Source organism: Vigna radiata, chromosome 8, assembly GCF_000741045.1.
Source record: "Vigna radiata var. radiata cultivar VC1973A chromosome 8, Vradiata_ver6, whole genome shotgun sequence".
Taxonomy (NCBI): Eukaryota; Viridiplantae; Streptophyta; class Magnoliopsida; order Fabales; family Fabaceae; genus Vigna; species Vigna radiata.
The window spans coordinates 25,631,814-25,652,685 of record NC_028358.1 but is presented as its reverse complement, the minus strand read 5'-3'; the positions used below and the strand labels follow the sequence as shown (position 1 = coordinate 25,652,685).

At 35.0% G+C, this 20,872-nt stretch overlaps 2 protein-coding genes across 5 annotated transcripts; one reads left to right on the top strand and one right to left on the bottom strand.

Annotated features, from left to right (window-relative positions):
• Positions 1-6,468: 6,468 nt before the first annotated feature.
• On the top strand, positions 6,469-19,225 carry LOC106772287 (heat stress transcription factor A-7a). Of its 4 annotated transcripts, none has more exons than XR_002669064.1 (4): positions 6,469-7,136; positions 7,485-8,553; positions 8,649-8,726; positions 18,990-19,225. XR_002669064.1 is itself a non-coding variant. In XM_022784702.1 (2 exons), exons 1-2 carry the CDS (start codon positions 6,828-6,830, stop codon positions 8,250-8,252), a joined length of 1,077 nt encoding a protein of 358 aa, XP_022640423.1. In that variant the 5' UTR covers positions 6,469-6,827; the 3' UTR covers positions 8,253-8,890. The 4 variants fall into 4 exon arrangements, 1 of the variants encoding a protein (XP_022640423.1); XR_002669065.1 differs by lacking the exon at positions 18,990-19,225 and having other exon boundaries at positions 6,469-6,903; positions 6,997-7,136; positions 8,649-8,890; XR_002669063.1 differs by lacking the exon at positions 18,990-19,225 and having other exon boundaries at positions 8,649-8,890.
• LOC106770416 lies at positions 11,283-13,043 on the bottom strand. The gene has a single exon (XM_014656228.1). The coding sequence runs from the start codon at positions 13,041-13,043 to the stop codon at positions 11,283-11,285; it is 1,761 nt and encodes a 586-aa protein (XP_014511714.1).
• Positions 19,226-20,872: the final 1,647 nt, after the last annotated feature.

The window sequence follows — 20,872 nt, the reverse complement described above, 5'->3', positions numbered from 1 at the left end:
CATATTCATGTTGGCCGGTGATTGGTACCTCATACAATCTTCCACCTTAGATGTGTATTACAAAGCCTTACATGTTTTTAACGTGTATAATACCAGGACCATCTAATCCTAAATCAAGGATTGATGTTTATTTAGAGCCTTTGATTGATAATTTGAAGAAGGTGTGGAGCGGTATTTGGACGTATGATGTATCAAGGAAGAAAAATTTTCTTATGAGGGCAGCTTTGATGTGGACTATTAATGACTTTACAACGTATGACATGTTATCTGGTTGGAGCACGCATGGTCGATTAACTTGTCTGCATTGCATGGAACACACAAAGTCATTCTTATTGATGTATGGTAAGAAAAGTTGTTGGTTTGACTGCCATAAAAGGTTCTTTCCCATTGATCACATGTTTAAGAGGAACAAAAAAACTTTTTGCAAAGGACAATTTGAAACAGATATGGCACCTCCTAGGCTTAATCCATCTCAAGTCTAGAGAAGAGTGAACCATTTTCCAAAAGTAAATAAAAGTGGTATCAATAGGATTGAAGGGTTCGGGGAGTGGCATAACTAGACCAAGAGAAGCATTTTTTGGGATCTTCCGTATTGGAAGGATAACTCGTTGAGACATAACCTGGATGTTATGCATATAGAAAATAATTTCTTTGACAACATCTTTAACACAGTCATGAATGTCAGTGTCAAGATGAAAGATAATGAAAAGGCAAGGAAAGATATATCTTTGTATTGTGCACGAAGAGACTTAGAGTTGAAGCCCAAAGATAATGGCAGGTTGCTGAAGCCAAAGGAAAATTACACCCTATCAAAAGACGAGGCCAAAGTAGTTTGTCAATGGATAAAGGAGCTTAAAATGCCAGATGGCTATTCTTCAAACCTGGCCCGATGTGCTAATATTGATAGGGGCAGTATTCAAGGGTTGAAGAGTCATGATTGTCATGTCTTTATGGAGACTTTAATCCCTGTTGCATTTAGTTGTTTGCCTATGCACGTGTTAAATGCACTTATAGAAATCAGTCATTTCTTCAAGGATTTGTGTGTCACGACGCTCAAGGCAGATTCCTTGAGAAATTTGGAGAAAAATATTCCAATTATTCTTTGCAAATTGGAAAGAATATTCCCTCCTGCATTCTTTGATTCCATGGAACATCTTCCAATTCATCTTGCATATGAAGCATGACTTGGTGGTCCAGTGCAATATAGGTGGATGTATCTGTTTAAAAGGTTTATGGGAGAGTCTAAATGTTCTGTCAAGAATAAAGCCAGAGTGGAAGGATCAATTTGTGCGGCTTATTTGCATCGTGAGACAACTTACTTTTGTTCTCATTATTTCAACAACTTCATGTTGTCACTGATCAATGTTAGGAATGAAACACAATCTACCACATCTCATTCAACTTTGTCAGTGTTTCGACAAGTGGGCCGTCACGCGGGCAAAGAGTTCACTCATTGGTTAAGTGATGTTGAATTCAACTCTGCTCACGTCCATGCCTTAATTAATTGCCTTGAAGTTAAGGTGTACCTTGAGTATGTTCTCATCCTATTCTTAAGTTGTCAATCATAAAATTGTCACAATCACTAATTGTGTTCATTTTATACAACTCATTTGTTGTAGCTATGCAAGTTCCAGAAGGGAGTTCTTATGCTATAATACACTCACAGTTCCCTCGGTGGTTTATATATCAAGTATGACTATCCTTTCCATAATTTTAAAAATATTTGATGTGACACTTGTAGCTTAATTTTTCTTCACATCTTTTTAGGTTCATAACCAGCCATTAAGTTTCTTAAATCAAGATCTACGGGAATTTTCGAATTGGCCCATGAGATATGTTAAAGAATGACACATGTATTTTGTAAATGGGTACAAGTTCCACACCAATGCATGGTCGAAAGGAAAAAAGACAACTAATTGTGGGGTGTTAGTTAAGGGCCTTACAAAGGGTGGTTATGATGACTTTTATGGTATTATTAAAAAAATTATGAGTTGGAGTATAATACTTCAACTACTCCAAAGAGGGAAGTTCTTTTTTATTTTCAATGGTTTGATCCATCTAGGAATGGAACAATAGTGGATCCTAGGTATAATATTGTAGAAATTCAAATGACTTCAAGATANNGACCATTTGATCCATTCATTCTAGCTCTTAATGTTAGACAAGTTTATTATGTCCCATATCTAGCATTTCGCAACATTGACAAACGTAGTTGGTGTGTAGCAATACAAACCAAGCCTGTGGGTCACATTGAGTCAAATGATGTCGAAGACGGTATCCCTTTCCAAGTTGATGAAATGACACACGAAAATGAAATTATTGAAGTTGAAGGTGTATCTGCATTGCACGACTTCGATGGTGATGCTGAAGAGTTAGAAGGACAAATACAAGAACATGAAGAAGAAGGAGAAGAAGAAGAGGAAGAACATGAAGAAGAAGGAGAAGAAGAAGAAGAAGAATAAGAACTTGAAAATGATGATGATGATTATGATGATCACAGTGATGCATCAAACAACGATGACAATGACGATGATGAGGACAATTGAATTAATTAAACGCTTGTATTTTGACATGTGTACGATTCACGAGTATATAAAATAAAATCATTTATTAAATACCAATTATGTACTATGTGTTTTAATTATCAATTTATTTATATACTTTAAATTGCAGTAATATCAGGATATGATCCTTCACGCCATGACAAGGGCAAGACGGTAAAATAGTCTAGGAGGTAGGCCAAGTACATTATTAGAGTTCCTTCGACGATACCATTTGCAAGTGCCAGTACTTCACCAGACGTTGGCTCCTCACGTCCACCACCCCCTTCTATGGCGCCCACACCTTCTGTCAAGCCCACACCTTCTATCGGGCCCACTCCTTCAATTGTAGGGCCCACACCGGATCCTCTTATGGAGCCCACACCATATATTCATCCCTTCTGATGTGGGTGATCCTGTTGATGTGGGTGATTTTGCTCCTCATGATTGACCATTCATTGAGCCATGTGGAAAAAGGTAATACCATATCTTCTTCTTAGTCTTGTATTTTGCATTAAATTATTGGTCTAACTATGGTTGTAGATTCATAACTTTCTTACAATTGTATTTCAGGTTTCTTCCTTCTAGGATTGCTTCAAAGGCCATCACTAAGTCTATTAAGCAACAATTTCTTCAGCCTTAGGCATCATGGGGAGTAATCCTTGAAGACGACAAAAAATTGTTCTGGCAGAGATTTAAGGTAAAACATTGTGTCACTTAATCATCTTTTATTCATTTCAAATAGGAGTTTCATTTGCTTTATTTTTACATTATCTATTGTAACAACAAAAGGTGTAGTAGGCAGTTGAACATGAAGCTCAAATTAAGAAAAACTTTAACATGAAAGCATCTCATTGATTGTCAGAAATGTTTAAAGATGCAAGGATTGCAAGACAATGCCCTTATTGGGTGAGGGAGCACGTATGGAATTCAATTATGGCACATTGGAATTCGCCACAATACCGCATTAAATGTGCTACCGCCAAGAAAAATAGGGCTTCAGAAAAAGGTGGTGTACTAGATACTGAAGGATCAATCACTACACATGAGCATGCGATTCATATGGTAAAAATCTTCATTCATTTCTTATCAATAACTCTATAACATCATGTACTTTGAAATTAATATATATGTCATTCGTATGTTTTAAAATATTACAAGCAGCAGAGCTTTAACGGGCTGTTCATGTTGATAAGGTGTTTACACAAACTCATCTTCGCAAGGGGACTGACACATATGTTGATGAGAGGTCTCACAAGACCATTGTAAGTAAACTTTTTAACAACATTCAATTTTGTACTTTTTTTTGTTTCACACTTTCAAATTCATGTTATTGATGTTTTCTATCTTATTTAATAGGAAGATTTTTCTACGAGATTGACACATGCGAGATTAGAGGGGGATCTGCTCTTGATGCTAACTCTAGAGTAGATGCTGACGATGAAATCATCAGGACCCAATGCTGGGTTAAGGCCGTTGGGGAGAAGAAGAAAGGACAATTGTATGGGGTATGACAATTGCCTCCAATTACAGTGCTGGAAGAAGAGGCATATTGAGACATCAACCATCTATATCCGACACATTTGACCACAACAATGTCGTTAGTAAATAGGCTTATGATTCACTTCTAGCCAGGTTTGACAATCTTGAAAATCTGGTCAAGACATTGATACCTCTGCAAGGTCAGTCTGCCCCCATCATGATCCCAACAATCATGCTCACCTCAACAGCCTTCCCAGACCACACTTTTGCAAGAAGAAGATCATGATGATTCTGATGAATATTAGACATTTAGGAACTTTTGAAAACATTGAAGTTATGTTTTTATTTTCAAACTTTGTTTTGCCATTAGGAACTTTTCAAGACCATAGAACTTAGAATTATATTTACATATATTGAAGTTAATTTTTTATTTTAAAAATTTATTTTGCATTTAAGAACTTTTGAAACTTAGAATGATTTAAGTATTCTTGATGAATGTTGAATGATTGCATTTGATGAATTATTTGGATGACTTGGATGACTAAATTGATTTTTGAGACTATTGATTGTTTATTGGGTATAATGCAGAAAACAATTACAATGAAAAAATCAATGCACGTTACCGACAGCCTACAACCTTTGCTAATCCATCCAGTTTCGCCTTGCATTACCGAGGGCGTTTTCCCCTCAGTAATATCGATAGTTTTATCCCCTTCGGTAATACCGAAGGCCAAAAAGCCATCGGTAATGTTTTCGACAACTATATTACCAACAACTTTTTGGTCGTCGCAAGACCGTCGGTAACTTGTACTTACCAACGACTTTTTGTCATTATTGAGGGATTTAGGTTGTGGGTAAATCCCTTCTTTTTTGTAGTGCGTCTGGCGGCTTTTCTCACAGAGCGACTTCGGGCGCTGTAGTCGTCGGTGTTGGACACACCTTTCTGCCTTATCAGCGACCCCAACCGAAGACGGTGACAACGATGTTGGTCGGACAATGATAGGGGCACGACTGTGCAACGGAAGGGAGTCCTAAGATCGGGAACTGTGATACCAAGTTGAAAATAGAACTTATTTTATTATTCTCAATCATAAAAAAATACATTTTCATATCATCTATTTGTAATAATATAATTTTCCTTTAAAAGAAAATAAGAAAACTAAAAAACAAGATAAAATAAAAAATTATATATATAATTACCATAAACAATGCCTAACATTCATATTTAGGATTCAAATTATATTTGAATTATCTTTACACGTAACTTTTCATTCAATCATCTTCTTTACACACAAAAGAAACAACATCTGACCAAATAAAATGAGAATAACTACAAATTATATATTCCCGTTGAAAAGGCACGGCGAGGAAAGTTTATCGATATTGTTACTTAGAATCATGCGCCACATATGTAATATTTATTCTCATCCACTTACTCCTCCACTTCATGATCATCATTAATGAGTAAAAGAGCTGCAGTAACATGCAAATGTTTTGTCATGGACAGGACAGCAGGGCCCAAACAGGATTATCGTTAACAAGACAAGGAGAACCATTTATAATTTTGTGCACAAAATTAAAACTATGGTCTCGTAGAAACAAAGAGAAAATATAAAACCTGGTACATTCGAGAATGTTATAGAACTTTGATCTGATCAATATAGGTATATGTGTATGCAATTGTATATTATTGTCTCAATGCGTCATTATTAGGACTTGAACGTAGCTAACCAATTATTCTTATCGTTTCCAGATTAAAGAAATGCAAGTTGCCTGTTCTAGTGGTGGTGGGACTCCTAATCTAAAACAAAGATGCTTCTAGTATAACATGAATATGAGTATGGACATGCACTGTGATGCCATGTCACGCTAGCACATGCTTCTTTCTTCAAAATAGCATTTTGTATTTATAATATGAAAAGTCTGATTATATATGTCCCATATGTACACATTTCTTATATAATGCATAAAAAATCAATCCAAAGATGATTTTAACTATATATCCCAAAACTATAAAATATATGATCTGAGTTCGTTGTTTATGAGATTGATTGTACGGAAATACTAAGTAATGTTTTTTGTCCCACAAAATCATGAATTAGTTTAACTCCTACCGACCAGGCATATATAGAGAAGTCTACTCTTTCTTTCTTTCTTCTGCTGTGCTTGTGATTTGTGGTTCTGAAAAGATGTAGCTCTAACTAATCAAATATTTGTAAATAATAATATTATCATATGGTGAATGTTTCAACCAAGTCGAAATCCAAATCCAATCGCTTATGCTTGCTTCCAGAATTTTCCAAACCAGTGGCCCACCAATTGCTTCATGAAGAAGGTGTCAAGACAAATGAGCATCCTTCCAACATATCTAGAACTTTCTAATGCATTATTTTTTATGGGTATGATCCAAAATATATTTCTATATAGTCCCTCTTGTCCTCTTCACTTTATGTGGTTCAGTTATATTCCTTGGTAGGATACAACCAACTCCTTCTAACTGCATAAACGACTTATTTTCTCAAAGGAGAAAGGGTTATCCCACAAAACAAAACTTAATCATTTTCATTCATAACCTTTCTCTTCAATCCCCTTTTGATTCTGCCGTATACTTTCTTCGTTCTAACATATTTGTACTTTTTCTCCCTTTTCCTCCTGGTTATAGTTTCTCCTTCTTCCCTTTTAATACTCATCAGTTTTATACTCTATGGTTAAGTGCAAATTTGCTTACTGGCCAAGTTACCAATCTGTTCTAGAACCATATAACAAATCCACAAAACCCATTAAGTTAATTAGAAAAATTGAAGAATGAATTATATATATCCAGTGAAAGAAGAATGCTTGGAATCATCACTACCACCATCATCATCATCATATCAGTTAGGTAATGAGTATCCACCAAAGCCCATTGAGGGACTTCATGACGCTGGACCACCACCATTCCTCACAAAAACTTTTGATGTTGTTGATGACCCAGTTACCAACCACGTAATTTCTTGGAGCAGAGACGGCACAAGCTTTGTGGTCTGGGATCCGCATACCTTCTCTGCAATTCTCCTTCCCAGATACTTCAAGCACAGCAATTTCTCAAGCTTTGTCAGGCAACTAAACACTTACGTATGTATTATCTAATCACAGTATCTCTTTGATTATTTTCTTCAAATTTTAATGCGTATATGTGGTTTAACATTTTGCTTGAGTACATAAATCTATAAATAACTCACGAAACCGGTTTTGTTTTCGATTTCGATGACGTATACACCCTTTCTGTTTGTTTTTTGTGAATTGTATTGCACTTGATTTCTCTAATTCTCCTCGTATTTCAATGGAAAATATTTCTTTGGACATTGTTATGGAATGATTGAAGTAGTTTGTTATTGTGATAAAGTTCCAATTTATTCTTTGTTTGTGACTTTGTTCAATTTTGATGGTTTGGAATATTGATCGTGGTGATCAATTTTACAGGGTTTTAGGAAAATTGATCCAGATAGATGGCAGTTTGCAAACGAAGGATTCATCAGAGGGCATAAGCATTTGTTAAAAAGCATAAGGAGAAGGAAGACACCTTCCCAACTAACACAAAGTCACAGTGTTGAAGTTGGACGTTTTGAATTAGACAAAGAGGTTGATCGTTTGAAGCACGACAAGATAGTGTTGATGATGGAGCTTATGAATCTAAGACAGCAGCAGCAGAAAGCCAGAATGTGCATTAAGGAGATGGAGCAAAGGTTACAAGTGACTGAATTCAAGCAGAAACATATGATGGCTTTCTTAGCTAGAGCAATAAAAAATCCTGCCTTCATACACCAACTCCAAAAGAAAGAGAAGAGAAAGGATCTTGAAGAAGCCTTGACTAAAAAGAGAAGACAAATTGAGCAAGGAGTTAGAGGTATTGGAGAATCAAGTAGTAGGGGTGAAGGAAGGAGCAGTGTTAAAGTTGAGGCCTTGGAATTTGCGGGGTGCGATTGTGATTTTGGAGTGTCAGAGTTAGAAAAGTTAGCTATGGAAATGCAGGGATGTGGAAAGGGTAGGATAGACCGGGAGGTAGAAGAACCTGAGGCACTAGAATCACAAGAGAGACTGGATAGAGTACTTGATGAAGAGTTTTGGGAAGAACTGATGTTCAGTGAGAAATTTGATGGTCGATTTGACATTCCAACTGCTGAAGATAACGATGAAGATGTTGTCAACATATTGGCCAATGAACTTGGTTGCTTGGATTCAAGTCATTAAATGAACCACTGAATCATTTAACCTTTTCATTTTGTTCACTAGGTTCAAGACTTCAACTAAGTCTAGTATAAAGGAAGCGCATATGGGGCAGCCTAATTGGCAAGACAGTAAATTACAAGAAGGGAAATAGTATTATCTTTGGTGTTTCTATTCTAACTTCATTACATGTCCTTTTGTAGCACTTGGTAAAACCCCATATTCTCACTTTTCTCATTGTAATTGTTTGATGAGGTAGGTTGCTGATGGCGCTTGGACAAGAGTCTTTGGTAGTGATAGCAGTCACTACATATACCCAATTAAGGTTCAGTTTTTTAAACCCCTTTCAAACACTATGTTTGTGTCAACCCAGATATGTCGACTGCTTGTTGTAATTATTCTTTACCTCAATGAATGTAGATTAATCAGAAGATGTAGAATGGACAAGAAATAGCTGTTCTCCAACAATAGTAACTGAGGATCACGAAGCAGGTTAAGGTTGTCGCTTTGATTTTGTTCTCCCTCCTAAAATTTTTGTGTATATCCTTAGAGAAAGAACACGTAATGGATGATGTCACTCATGTACTATCTACTTGGGTTTCATCATCATCACATGTTCATGATTTGCCGTCTTCAAGATGAGTAGCGTTAAACATGTTCAATATGTGGTCACATTGTAAGAGGTTTTAGAAGTGGGTTCGAACACATCCCCCTCACGCCGAGGTATATACATACACTTCTCTCACGCCGAAGTATATACATCTCGAGCGTGAGACAAGATATTAATGGGTATCGCTAGGATAAGCTCTAACCATACCTCTGATACCATTTTAAAAGTGGAGTTTAAGCCTAATTCAACCCTACAAAACCGGCTTGTAAGGTGAGGNTTGCACCTCACTTATATATTATAATTTGGTCTTATCTTTAGTCAATGTGAGACTTCCAACAAGAGGATCTTTTTTTTTTCTCTTTTGTTCTTGTTCCTATAGCATAACAATAGAACTGTAGAGAAGAGATTTCTAGCCTCATTGATGAGATATTGATTTCTTCTCTCATTCACAATTAGCAAATGAAGATTCTGAATAGTATATAGTTCACATCTTATCACAATAAATCGAATTTGAAGCATGCATTTGATGTTTCAATTATTTTGTTATCATTATAGACCTATGCATACAAAACTAAAATAAATTATACAAATGTGCAAACGATTTCATTTTAGGAACTCTATCCTAAAATGTAGCTTCAACTCGACCTGTTTGCATTGAGAAAATAGTTATTTACTTTTTCCTCTTGTCAAAAAGAGTATTGTGAAATGGCCCAAAAGAAAAGAAGAGGCCCAAAAGCCTTTCGGGCCCAAAGCGAAAGAAGTAAGGCTTCCTCGAGAAGTCTCGAAACTCAGAGGTTAGGTGAGACAGCGACATTCGAGGCGTGTTCGAGAGAGATCTTCATCAGCAAGACATCCATGGTGGTCCGGCAACGAAGGAGACAAGAGATCAACCAACGGGAAAGAAAACCAGAAACAGAAGAGAGAAAGAAGAAGCGCGGAAGAGGTGAGAGCAATCGTAAAGGTAAAAACTGTTTATTATTGAAAGCTGAATGTGTTACTTACAAAGAAATAAAACCGGAAGACCTTTATATAAGGAACCCGNTGAGGGGGAACTAAAAGATCCCTATCAGAGAAACAGAAAACACCTAATGTTACTCTTCGGAGTAACAACCTAAAAGAGCAAACATTAATACCCTCCCCTCAAGCTGGATGGTGGATATTCACTAAGCCAAGCTTGGGGATAATGGATTTGAACCGTGTGCGGTGAGGGAACTTGGTGAAAANATCAGCAAGTTGGTCCTCTGATCTAATAGGCAGTAAACGTAAGAACTTGGATTGAATCTTCTCGCGAACGACATGGCAGTCCAGCTCAATGTGTTTCGTGCGCTCATGGAAGCTTTGGTTATGGGCGATGTGCCTTGCAGAACTGTTGCCGCAGTAAAGGACAACATCAGCTTCGGGTTGAATGTGAAGGTCTTGGAGAATGTAATGCAGCCACTACATTTCACAAACGATAGCAGCTAAGGCGCAATATTCAGCCTCTGTGGATGACCTAGAAACAATGCTCTGTTTCTTTGACCTCCATGAAACAAGAGATGCTCCTAGGAAGACACAGTATCCGGTAGTGGATCTACGCGTATTGGGACAAGTGGCCCAGTCAGAGTCACTGAACCCTTTTATCTGAATGCTAGAGTCTGCAGGGAAGAAAAGCCCTTCAGAGGGACTGGCCTTGATGTATCTCAGGGCGTGCTACAAAGCCTGGTAGTGAAAATTAGTGCGCTTTTGCATAAATTGACTAAGGAGATTAACAGTAAAACACAAATCCAGTCTAGTATTAATGAGATAGAAGAGCTTCCCTATAAGTCTTCGATAGATACTAGGATCTTCCATGTAATTCTCTGTCTTGTATAAGAAATTGTTGTTACTCAGAAAGGGGGTGGAGCTAGGTTTGCTACCCATCATTCCCGTTTCTTCTAAGATGTTTGGGGCATACTTCCTTTGATAAAGATGTATCCCGCTTTTAGATCTGGCAACTTCGAAGCCAAGAAAGTATTTAAGCTCTCCAAGATCTTTTATGTGAAACTGTTGGTCTAGAAGAGTCTTTATATGAGTGATTTCTATGATAGAGTTCCCTGCTAAAACAATATCATCAACATATACAAGTAAAGCTGTAAAATTGGTGTGGGTTTTCTTAACAAATAAAGAATGATCAGACTTAGACTGAATGTAATCTGCAGACATAAGAAAACTGGATAGTTTTTCAAACCACTATCTGCTGGCCTGCTTTAGGCCATACAAGGATTTTGTTAGTTTACAAACCTGCCCTTCAGTATTAATATTCAAACCTGGTGGAGGATCCATGTAAACATCCTCATTTAGATCTCCATGTAGGAATGCGTTGTCAACATCAAGTTGCTGCAGAAACCATTTCTTTGATGCGGCTAGAGCTAAAAGTAATCTCATAGTGGTAAGTTTAGCCACTGGTGAAAATGTATCAAGATAATCTATACCCTCTGTTGGGTATATCCTTTTGCAACTAACCGAGATTTATACCTCTCCACAGTCCCATCAGCTCTATGTTTGATCTTGTAAACCCACTTACAGCCTATAGCTTTCTTACCAGGAGGTAATTTAGTCAAGAACCAGGTTCCATTGTACTCCAAGGCTTTAATTTCTTTGTTCATAGCATCAACCCATTCAAGACTTCCTCTGGCCTCTGCATAAGAGTTAGGTTCCTTTGCAGCATTTTGTAAGTAGTAGAGCCCATTATATACTTTAACACATCCAATCATCCTCAATGTGGTTCTGTCCTGTATTTTACATAACTCAGAAGAGAAAGTTAGTATGCAATTTGTGTCTTTAGTCAAGGATTGGACAGATATTAGATTAAAAGTGAAATCTGGTATGTATAAAACATTGAAAATAGTAAAATTTGGAGAAAACTGCACTGTTCCAGCATAATGGGCTGTGACAGTGGATTTGTTTGGTAATCTAACAGATATAGGTTTGATTTTATAAAATGTTGTGAATGAATTTTTATCATGGGTAACATGATCTGTAGCTCCTGTGTCCATTATCCAGGAAAACATACCTTGTNTATCCTCTATGATATCTTTGTGAATTTGACTGACACTGTGTGAGGACTTTTCTGTGCTGTCTAACATTTCGAGAAGTCTTTTCATTTGTTCTGGAGTGAAAGTACTTTGAATGCTGTTAAAATTGCTTTGTTGATTACTCTGTGAGTGTTGGTTGTTTTGTGGGTCAGCTGTAGTGGTGCAAACATTAGTATTTCCCCACTGATTCTGAGCAAAGCTGTTCTGTCCGCTATTATCACCTTTCTTGTACCATGGAGGATATCCATGTTTAGAATAACATTCCTCAATGGTATGATTCATTTTATGGCAATAGGAACATTGCTTTCCTTGGTTAGGATTTCTTCCTCTGCCCCTTCCTTGTCCACGACCAGAAAAACCACGTCCATAGCCCTTCCAGTTTTGATCATTCTTCCAATTACTTTGTTTGTCAGTGTTGCTGGCAAGCACCTTAATTTCAGTCTGGCTAGTGTGTCCAGATTCATGTTTTTCTTGCCTTTCTTGCCTCTCTTGTTGTATGATGAGGGAGAAGACCCGATTAATGTTGGGTAGGGGTTCCATTAGCAAAATCTGCGTTCTAACAGTATTATAGCAATCATTTAGGCCTTTCAAGAAACATATAACATGTTCCATCTCCCTATATTTGTGCCCAGCTTTTGAAAGATCACAGCTATAAGGAATCTTGTAGCTACAACTAGGAATGGGTCTCAAAAATTCGAGTTCTTCCCACAGTATTTTCAAATATGTGAAATACTGATTCACAGTTCTCTCCCCTTGCTTGATGGAGTGAATTTCTTGCAGCAAATCTGAAAATTTGAAATGGTCTCCCTTTGAGAACCTCTCTTTTAACTCCTCCCATAGTTCTTGAGCATCTTCAACATAGACAACACTTTCAGCTATGTGAACCGAGAGAGTCTTGATAATCCAAGACAATACCATCATATTATTCCTTTCCCAAGCATCATAAAGAGCATCCTCTCTTTTCGGTTTCTTGATCTCTCCATTTATAAACTTCAGCTTGTTTTTGGATAATAGCGCCCTTCTCATACTTCTGCTCCAAGAAGTATAATTTGATTCATCAAGAATCTGTGAAATAAGTGAAATACCTGGGTTTTCTCCCGGGTGAAGATAATAGGGGCTGGAAGGATTGTTGGTTTGTTCCGTATTGGCCATGGCAGAGATAGCAAACGAAGAAAGAACACCCAGAAGCAGAAACAGTCAAGATTGCAACGGAAAACGTAGCCAGAACAGGTTCGCAACCTGCTCTGATGCCATATTGTGAAATGGCCCAAAAGAAAAGAAGAGGCCCAAAAGCCTTTCGAGCCCAAAGCAAAAGAAGTAAGGCTTCCTCGAGAAGTCTCGAAACTCAGAGGTTAGGTGAGACAGCGACATTCGAGGCGTGTTCGAGAGAGATCTTCATCAACAAGACATCCATGGTGGTCCGGCAACGAAGGAGACAAGAGATCAACCAACGGGAAAGAAAACCAGAAACAGAAGAGAGAAAGAAGAAGCGCGGAAGAGGTGAGAGCAATCGTAAAGGTAAAAACTGTTTATTATTGAAAGCTGAATGTGTTACTTACAAAGAAATAAAACCGGAAGACCTTTATATAAGGAACCCGGTGAGGGGGAACTAAAAGATCCCTATCAGAGAAACAGAAAACACCTAATGTTACTCTTCGGAGTAACAACCTAAAAGAGCCAACATTAATAAAGAGCAACACAAAAAATATTTTCATTTTATTATTGGAGGTCTTTTTGTGTCATTTTGTTAAAGAAAATGTTGGATATGGGTGTGAGTGCACTTGGGAGAATAAGGAAGGGGTTGTGTGTGATTGCATGTGGAGGTGGAAAAGGGTTACTAAGATGAAATTGAGAACTGATTTTAAATATTAACGAATTTAAATTATGAAGATATTGAACTTTAAATATATAAAGCTTAAAATTAAATATATTAAAATAATGAATCGTGAAACTAAATAAAATATAAAAAATAAGAGACCAATTAATATAGATTTAATTAAGTTTTAACTTCTATAAATTTCGGTATTTTTTTATTAAGATTTTATTATACTTTTTTAAAATATACCGAATGTAATATTTCAATTAAGTGGATAACTATACAAATTTAAAATATTATAAATTAAGTATTAAGCATAATTATATTTATAAGTATATAATATAATTCACATTCAAAAATTATAATTTAAAACTTTCATATACATAAAATTTCCATAAATAAAAAAAAAATCTATATAAACAAAGTTATAATTATTTTAGCAAATCTTTAACGTTCTTATCTTCATATCTCATTCGTACTATTCTCTACTAATATATAATAAATATATAATATATGACCATAATAGGTAGACAAACTATAACACAACAAAAATACAAGATAAACTAGTGAAATTTTAACAAGTTTTGTGCTTAAACACCTATCAATATAAAAATTTAAAATACTTATAATCATATCATACAATAACAATATACCATTGATTAAGACATTGACACAATCTAGACTCAGTTTTGAAATAACATGTATTCAGCGGAATACTTATGAAGTTCTACACCTATCATGAAATACCATAATGTGATGTAATTAAAGACCTAACCCCTCCTAACCTAATGTAATTAATGAACCTTACCCTTTTCAACCTAATGGAAATAAATGGTTCTGGCCCATCCCAACTTGACATTCATGACATGGTTAGCTCATTATGGCATTACCAGAATAGTGCTCATTCACATCAAACTTGTTACAAGAACCTCTTTTAACTCTTACCACCTAAATTTCATTTTCCATGTGAGATATGAGTTTTGTAGAATTAGAATGACTTCACAATTGGGCCTCTCACTCAATACATACCATAACATTGGAAAATATGCCAATTCTCCTTAGAATTAACCACATTAATACAAGAGTTAGCCATACTTCTAACACCATCTTAAAGTAAAATAAAAAAATCATCACCAACACCATTGAACATCATTATCCTTCTCATTCATATCGCACATCCATACATAAAAGAAACAAAACAGTTAACCCATTTGTTGTATAACACAATACCCAATCTCTAAGTAACATAAGATACACCTTTACCACAACTTGTCATCCTTCCATACGAGTTTAAAATACATTGTGTGAACTAAATTGACAAAGTGATGTATCCTAGGTAATTCATCAATCATCAATCATCAATCATCAAACATAGACACACCTTATGATTTCACCGCTACATTCAATAACACAAATCAATTCACCATACAATTTTATCAATCTTGTACATATAAGATTATTTGACTCAAAATAAATTTCACTACCATTTCAATCACATCCAATCATGCTAAATTTAACATACATTAATTTTAGGCTATTTCAACTAATCTTAAAGTCAATCAGACATACCAACACATCCTTACTCTACAAATTAATTTATCAAATCAAAACATAACATATACAAAAATATCATCATCTTTCCTTACTTAAAAATAACTTTCCTCAACCAAGGTTCCTTAACTAAAAAAGCACAGTCACTCACAACTAATGACCTAGAGTAGGTTATCCAAACAAGACAAAAATTTAGTATATGGTAAATCAAGCTGAGAGGACCACTTCTCTCAACTGACTCCATTAAAATTGATGACTAAGACAACATGAAAACTAGAGAAGATTATTTTATAGAATAGATAGAAACTTACTAAGTTTTGAAATTTGATCGGTTCAAAATGCTCCTTAGCTCCTCAATTTCATCGTGGTACAATTAGATGTTGAAAAGTATGAGAAACGAGAAAGAATTAAGAGTAGAAGAGAGGTTGAGGTGAGAAAGTGAAGAGAAAGAGAAAAGAAATATGGCCATCATGGGTTACATTGCGCATTCAATTTTTTATATTTTTAATTGAGTTATTGTCATTTAATTTTTCTACTAATAAAGTGCATGATCATTATCTTGTACTGTCATTTTACTTATTTATGTATACATATTACAAAATGTGAAGTGGGAGTGACACCTTAGAGAAGCCATCAAAATTTGTTCATGTGGAATCAAGATGGTCACCTAGAGATGATCTTGGGCGATCAGAGCAACTACATGGCTTACGTGGATCCAATTGATCATCCTCTGATAAGCCTAGTTATGACGAAGCCATTCACGTTTGAGACAACTTCAAACTTCAATGCTTAGAAGTACCAGATTCTATGGGTAGTGGAGATGGATCTAGATGAGGGATTCATATTGATGCCTAAAGAGGAAAAGGAGGCCAACCTCGAAATGGCCAAAGGTAAAGGTTGATAAGGGTCTTTCTTGACCAAGTTGAAAGCTTATGTTGGAGAAACAAGCTTTAAAAGTGTTCAGGGAAGTATAAGTAGTAGTGTAGGAAATAATATGAATAAAACATATGACTCAATTGAGTTATAAGATATAAGTAGGAATCTAGTGGATTAGGTTAGAATTGAATGTCTTGATATAACAAAACCAAGAGGTGGTGTGAATTGGTTTGTGGTTGAAAACTTCACTTTTTAAAACTTTTCATCAATTCAGAAACTAATTTTAGAATCAAACACAATTCATATTTAAATACTAGAGTTATTGCAACAAATTTATACAATTATAACTTACTACATAAAATATTCTAAGGATAGAGAAATTTGAGTAATAATTTTTATATAGGTTCAGATCAAAACAAATTCTACATCGAGTTGCAATAACCTCAAATAAGATGATCACTAATCACTATTTTGAACTTGATTTTACAACCACTAAGCACAAGTGAAACATGCAAAAACACAATCAAGATAAAATATACATTTTCTATAATTTCTATAGAGAATGATATTCAACCTCTCTTGAAACCACAAGAGATCAAACCATCTCCCTTGAATCACTACAAGACATGAATCACCTTCCTTGAATTGCCATAAGAAATGAAAATTATACCTCTCTTGAAATACCTTAAGAGATGAAATAAAACAAACAAACATAAAACACAACCACCTCCATTGACACACACAAGGAATGAAAACACACATATCCCTTGAACAACTTACAAGATATGAAAGAACATTCTGTCAACTAAACTTGAAGGTATGAAACCAAACTTTGAGTCATAGCAACAATACTACCTTATCACAAAAATCTATCTTGGAGAGTTTTTGAAAAACAGATTATGAAAAATAGAGATTGAAAGCTACAATTGTGTTTTTGATGTTGTAAGTATGTTTATGTATATCCTATGTTATGTATAAAATAGCCTATGATAATCCTTTTATAGAGAAATCAAAATCTAGCCATCATAGAAAAATTTTCCCACTAACATGTTCGAAAGTGGTTAGTTATTTTCAAATTAAGGGGGAAACAATCAATTTTAACTTTGTACAAAATCAATTGCAACTTAAGATTCTCATCCTTCTTAAGAAAAAAATTTTTAAATTGGTTTAGAAGTTTTAAAAAGTTAAAGTTTCAACTATAAACCAATTAACTCCCCTCATGGTTTTGTTCTACCAGGACCTTCAATTCTAACAAATTGTTTTTATGATAATGGTCCATTAGGATTTAAGAAGCCAATTACTTCAAGTATGAGGAAATTTAAGTCACAAGATCAGCTCGATGAATATGTATGCATATTGCTAAAATGTTAATTAATGAAATAGTAGGAAATTAAATGCTAAGTTTATTAGATCAGTACTCTAGGTATAACTAGATACTTATAACTGAGAATAACATTTTGGAAATGGATTTTCGATGCTTTAGAGCATTAGGAACATATGAGTAAGTAATGATGCTTTTTGAATTGAAAAATGTTGGAGTCACTTATCAAAGGGCTATGAATTTAATTTTTCATGATTTGATTAGTGATTTTATGCAAGTTTATATTGATGATATTGTGATTAATTTGAGGAAAGCTTTCTAAAGAATGAGAAAGCATGGTTTGAGAATGAATTTATTAAAATGTGCCTTTGGTATATGTGAAAACTAGTACAAAAAGCATATTTAACTATACGTAATATGTTATGCTTTTAACAAAAACAAAGCCTTTAAAAATGCAATAACAATTTTGAAATTATTTGCAAAGTATAGGCATCGTTTCTAAGTTAATTGAAGCATATATTGTGAGAGGTTGCTTATAGGATTAATTCATCACGTATGAGTACTAAGTATGATAGAGAAGTAGAAAAATCTATACAACTTACACAACGAATAAGGGTAAAAGTGGTGATGACATCAAGTTTATATGTCCTTGTGTCAACTATTTGAATGAGAGGAAGTTGTATATAACCAAAATTAGGGAGCATCTTTTATGTGATGGTTTCCTTCAAAGTTATACAACTTGAATATGACACAATGAATTAATAGATTTTCCAATTATCTCTCAATTGAACATTTTGTCAAGTCCACTATGAAAGCTCAGTTGGAGGAAGACCAATTAGAGGATATTGTGCAAAAGTTTTGTCCCAAGCGTATGTGTATGAAATAATGTCTATTGATGCAGAGGCTTTGTTGTATGTTGGTTCAATTACGTTCACGCAGTTGTCAAATAATGTTAAAGCTAATGAATTTGAAGGCAAGTAATGGGTGAATTGATAAAGGTTTCATATAATTATTTTTTTGTTGAATTAAATGATTCAAATGGAAATAAATTACCTACTCATAATTACGAGGCCAAGAAAATTCTTTATCCGATGGGTATGGTGTATAAAATGATACATGCATGTTCTAATGATTACATATTAGACAAGAAATAATTTGAAGGGTTGAAAAAATGTTTGAAGTGTACACTACAAGCAAAAAAAAACCATGAAGATAATCAAGAGATGGAAAAAGATGGCCCCTCTTTGAAAGTAGTTTGGTACCTTCTAATCATACCCAGATTTAAGTATATGTTTACAAATCGAAAAGTCACTAAAAAACTTAGATAACATACAAATGAGAAAAGACGTGACAAACTACTTTATCATCTAGCTTATTAAATACAATGGAAAAATATAACTAGGATTTTCTTAATTCGCTCAAGAATGTAGAAATCTTTGGCTTAGTTTAGCTACGGATGAAATGAATCTATCTAGTAATGCATGTATAGAAGAATATGTGCGATAGCTTGATTGATACACTTTTTAACATTCAGGGAAGGAAAAAGGATGGGGATAAATGCTCATTTGGATTTTCTTGAAATGAAGATTTGAGAATACTTAGCACCAAGGGTGGTTAGTAAGCATATTTTTTTGCTTCCTGTATGTTACACTGTGTCCAAACAATAGATGATAAGCTTTTACTAAATAGTATCAAGGTACCACAAGGATACTCTTCAAATTTTAACAGTTTAGTGTTGATGCAAAAATTGAAGCTTGTTGGCCTGAAGTTTCATAAATTCAACATCTTAATGCAACAATTTTTATTAGTGTCTATTCATGAAATTTTATCCAAAAATGTTAGACAAATTATAACTCGTTTGTGTTCATTTTTCTCTTCAATTTGTAGTAAAATTATTGATATCGTAAAGTTAGATGAACTACAAGGTGATATTGTATCCTCTTGTGTCAATTAAAGATGTTTTTCCTTTCATCCTTTTTTGACATCATGTTACATTTACTTGTTCATTAGGTTATAGGAAAATTTTGAAAGGATATGTAAAAAGCCAATATCTTCTAGAAGCTTCGATGATTAAAAGATATATCGTTAAAGAAAGTATTGAGTTGTGTTTTGAGTACATGAGAAAAGCAAACCTAATAGGCATGCCACGTAGATCATGGCAGAACATGTGTTTTATAAGTAAATGCTTCTGAGGAGTAAATATGATAACCAAATCTTGTGAAAAAGTCTTGCAAGCACATCTATACATACTGAACAACACAAATAAAGTTATTCTTCACTTAATTACACATAAAACCATTATGAAAGATAATAACCCAAGATAACCAAAGAAAGGGTTATTGATGGAACGTACTAAAACATTCATGGTTTAATTCCACGTGCTTTTGATATTGCATCAATAAAGAGTTTATTTTAACAAAAGTCATTAAAGCTTATTTGAACCATACTTTCAGTAGTTTAACGAGTGAGAAGGCTCAATTGAAGCGGTGGGAACAACATCAATTACATCTGTTGAAGTGGCTTAGTGTTTTGTTTTAGTTTTGGTCTCAATCCTCCCTATCCACGTGTGTGTTGCCTGGTCTAGTAAGTATCAATCCACGGTGGCAATTGAACATAATTTGGGTTCAACTGGAAAAATCTGTTGCATAGTGGAAATTGCATCTTGAATTTGTTCCACTATATTGTGGTTCAATTTAAGTTGACACAAGAAATGGGATGAGCAATTGGCATGTTGTGGAACTCAGTTCATCTTTTAGTTGTTGTGGTGATTGAAGTTAAAAGTTGGTTCATTTTGAGTTGATTCAGTGGTTGGATCTAAAATGGTTGGTCCACTCAATTGGCTAGCAGTGTGCATTATGCTTTAAGATTGAGTGTACTGATTGAATTAGTGAAAGTTGGAGACCATGTTATTGTGGGAATCTTTGAGGTTAGTGATTGGCGTCCACAAGTTGGTTATGCATAAAGTTGGTCCTCTATAAAAGCTAGTGTGAATTAAGTGCAGGGAAGTTGTCCAACTTCAACGTGTTGGTACATTGCAAGCCAGTACAAATAAAAGGAACTATTGGTGCATAGTAGCTAGCTTAGATACGCGTGGTGACCACAACCAATTAATTAGCACTAAAGCCAACTGAACTTATGTAAATGGAACCAATGATTGTTTTCTCCAAGCGGTGCCAACAACAAGACCAACTTTAAAGAGTGCAAGTGTAATTTCTAGATTCATCAAATAGCTTGGACAACAACAAATTTTTTTATTTTTATGCAGTGACAATACCCAATTTTGTGGCTGCAAGGTCATATAGATATAGTAAGCTAAATTGGCTATATGCCTTTATAGTCCAAGTGTTAGTTCGTGATCCATCAATCAGTTGGGATAACAACCATTTTTGGTTCAGTCGGTGGCAGCAGTCAGGCAAA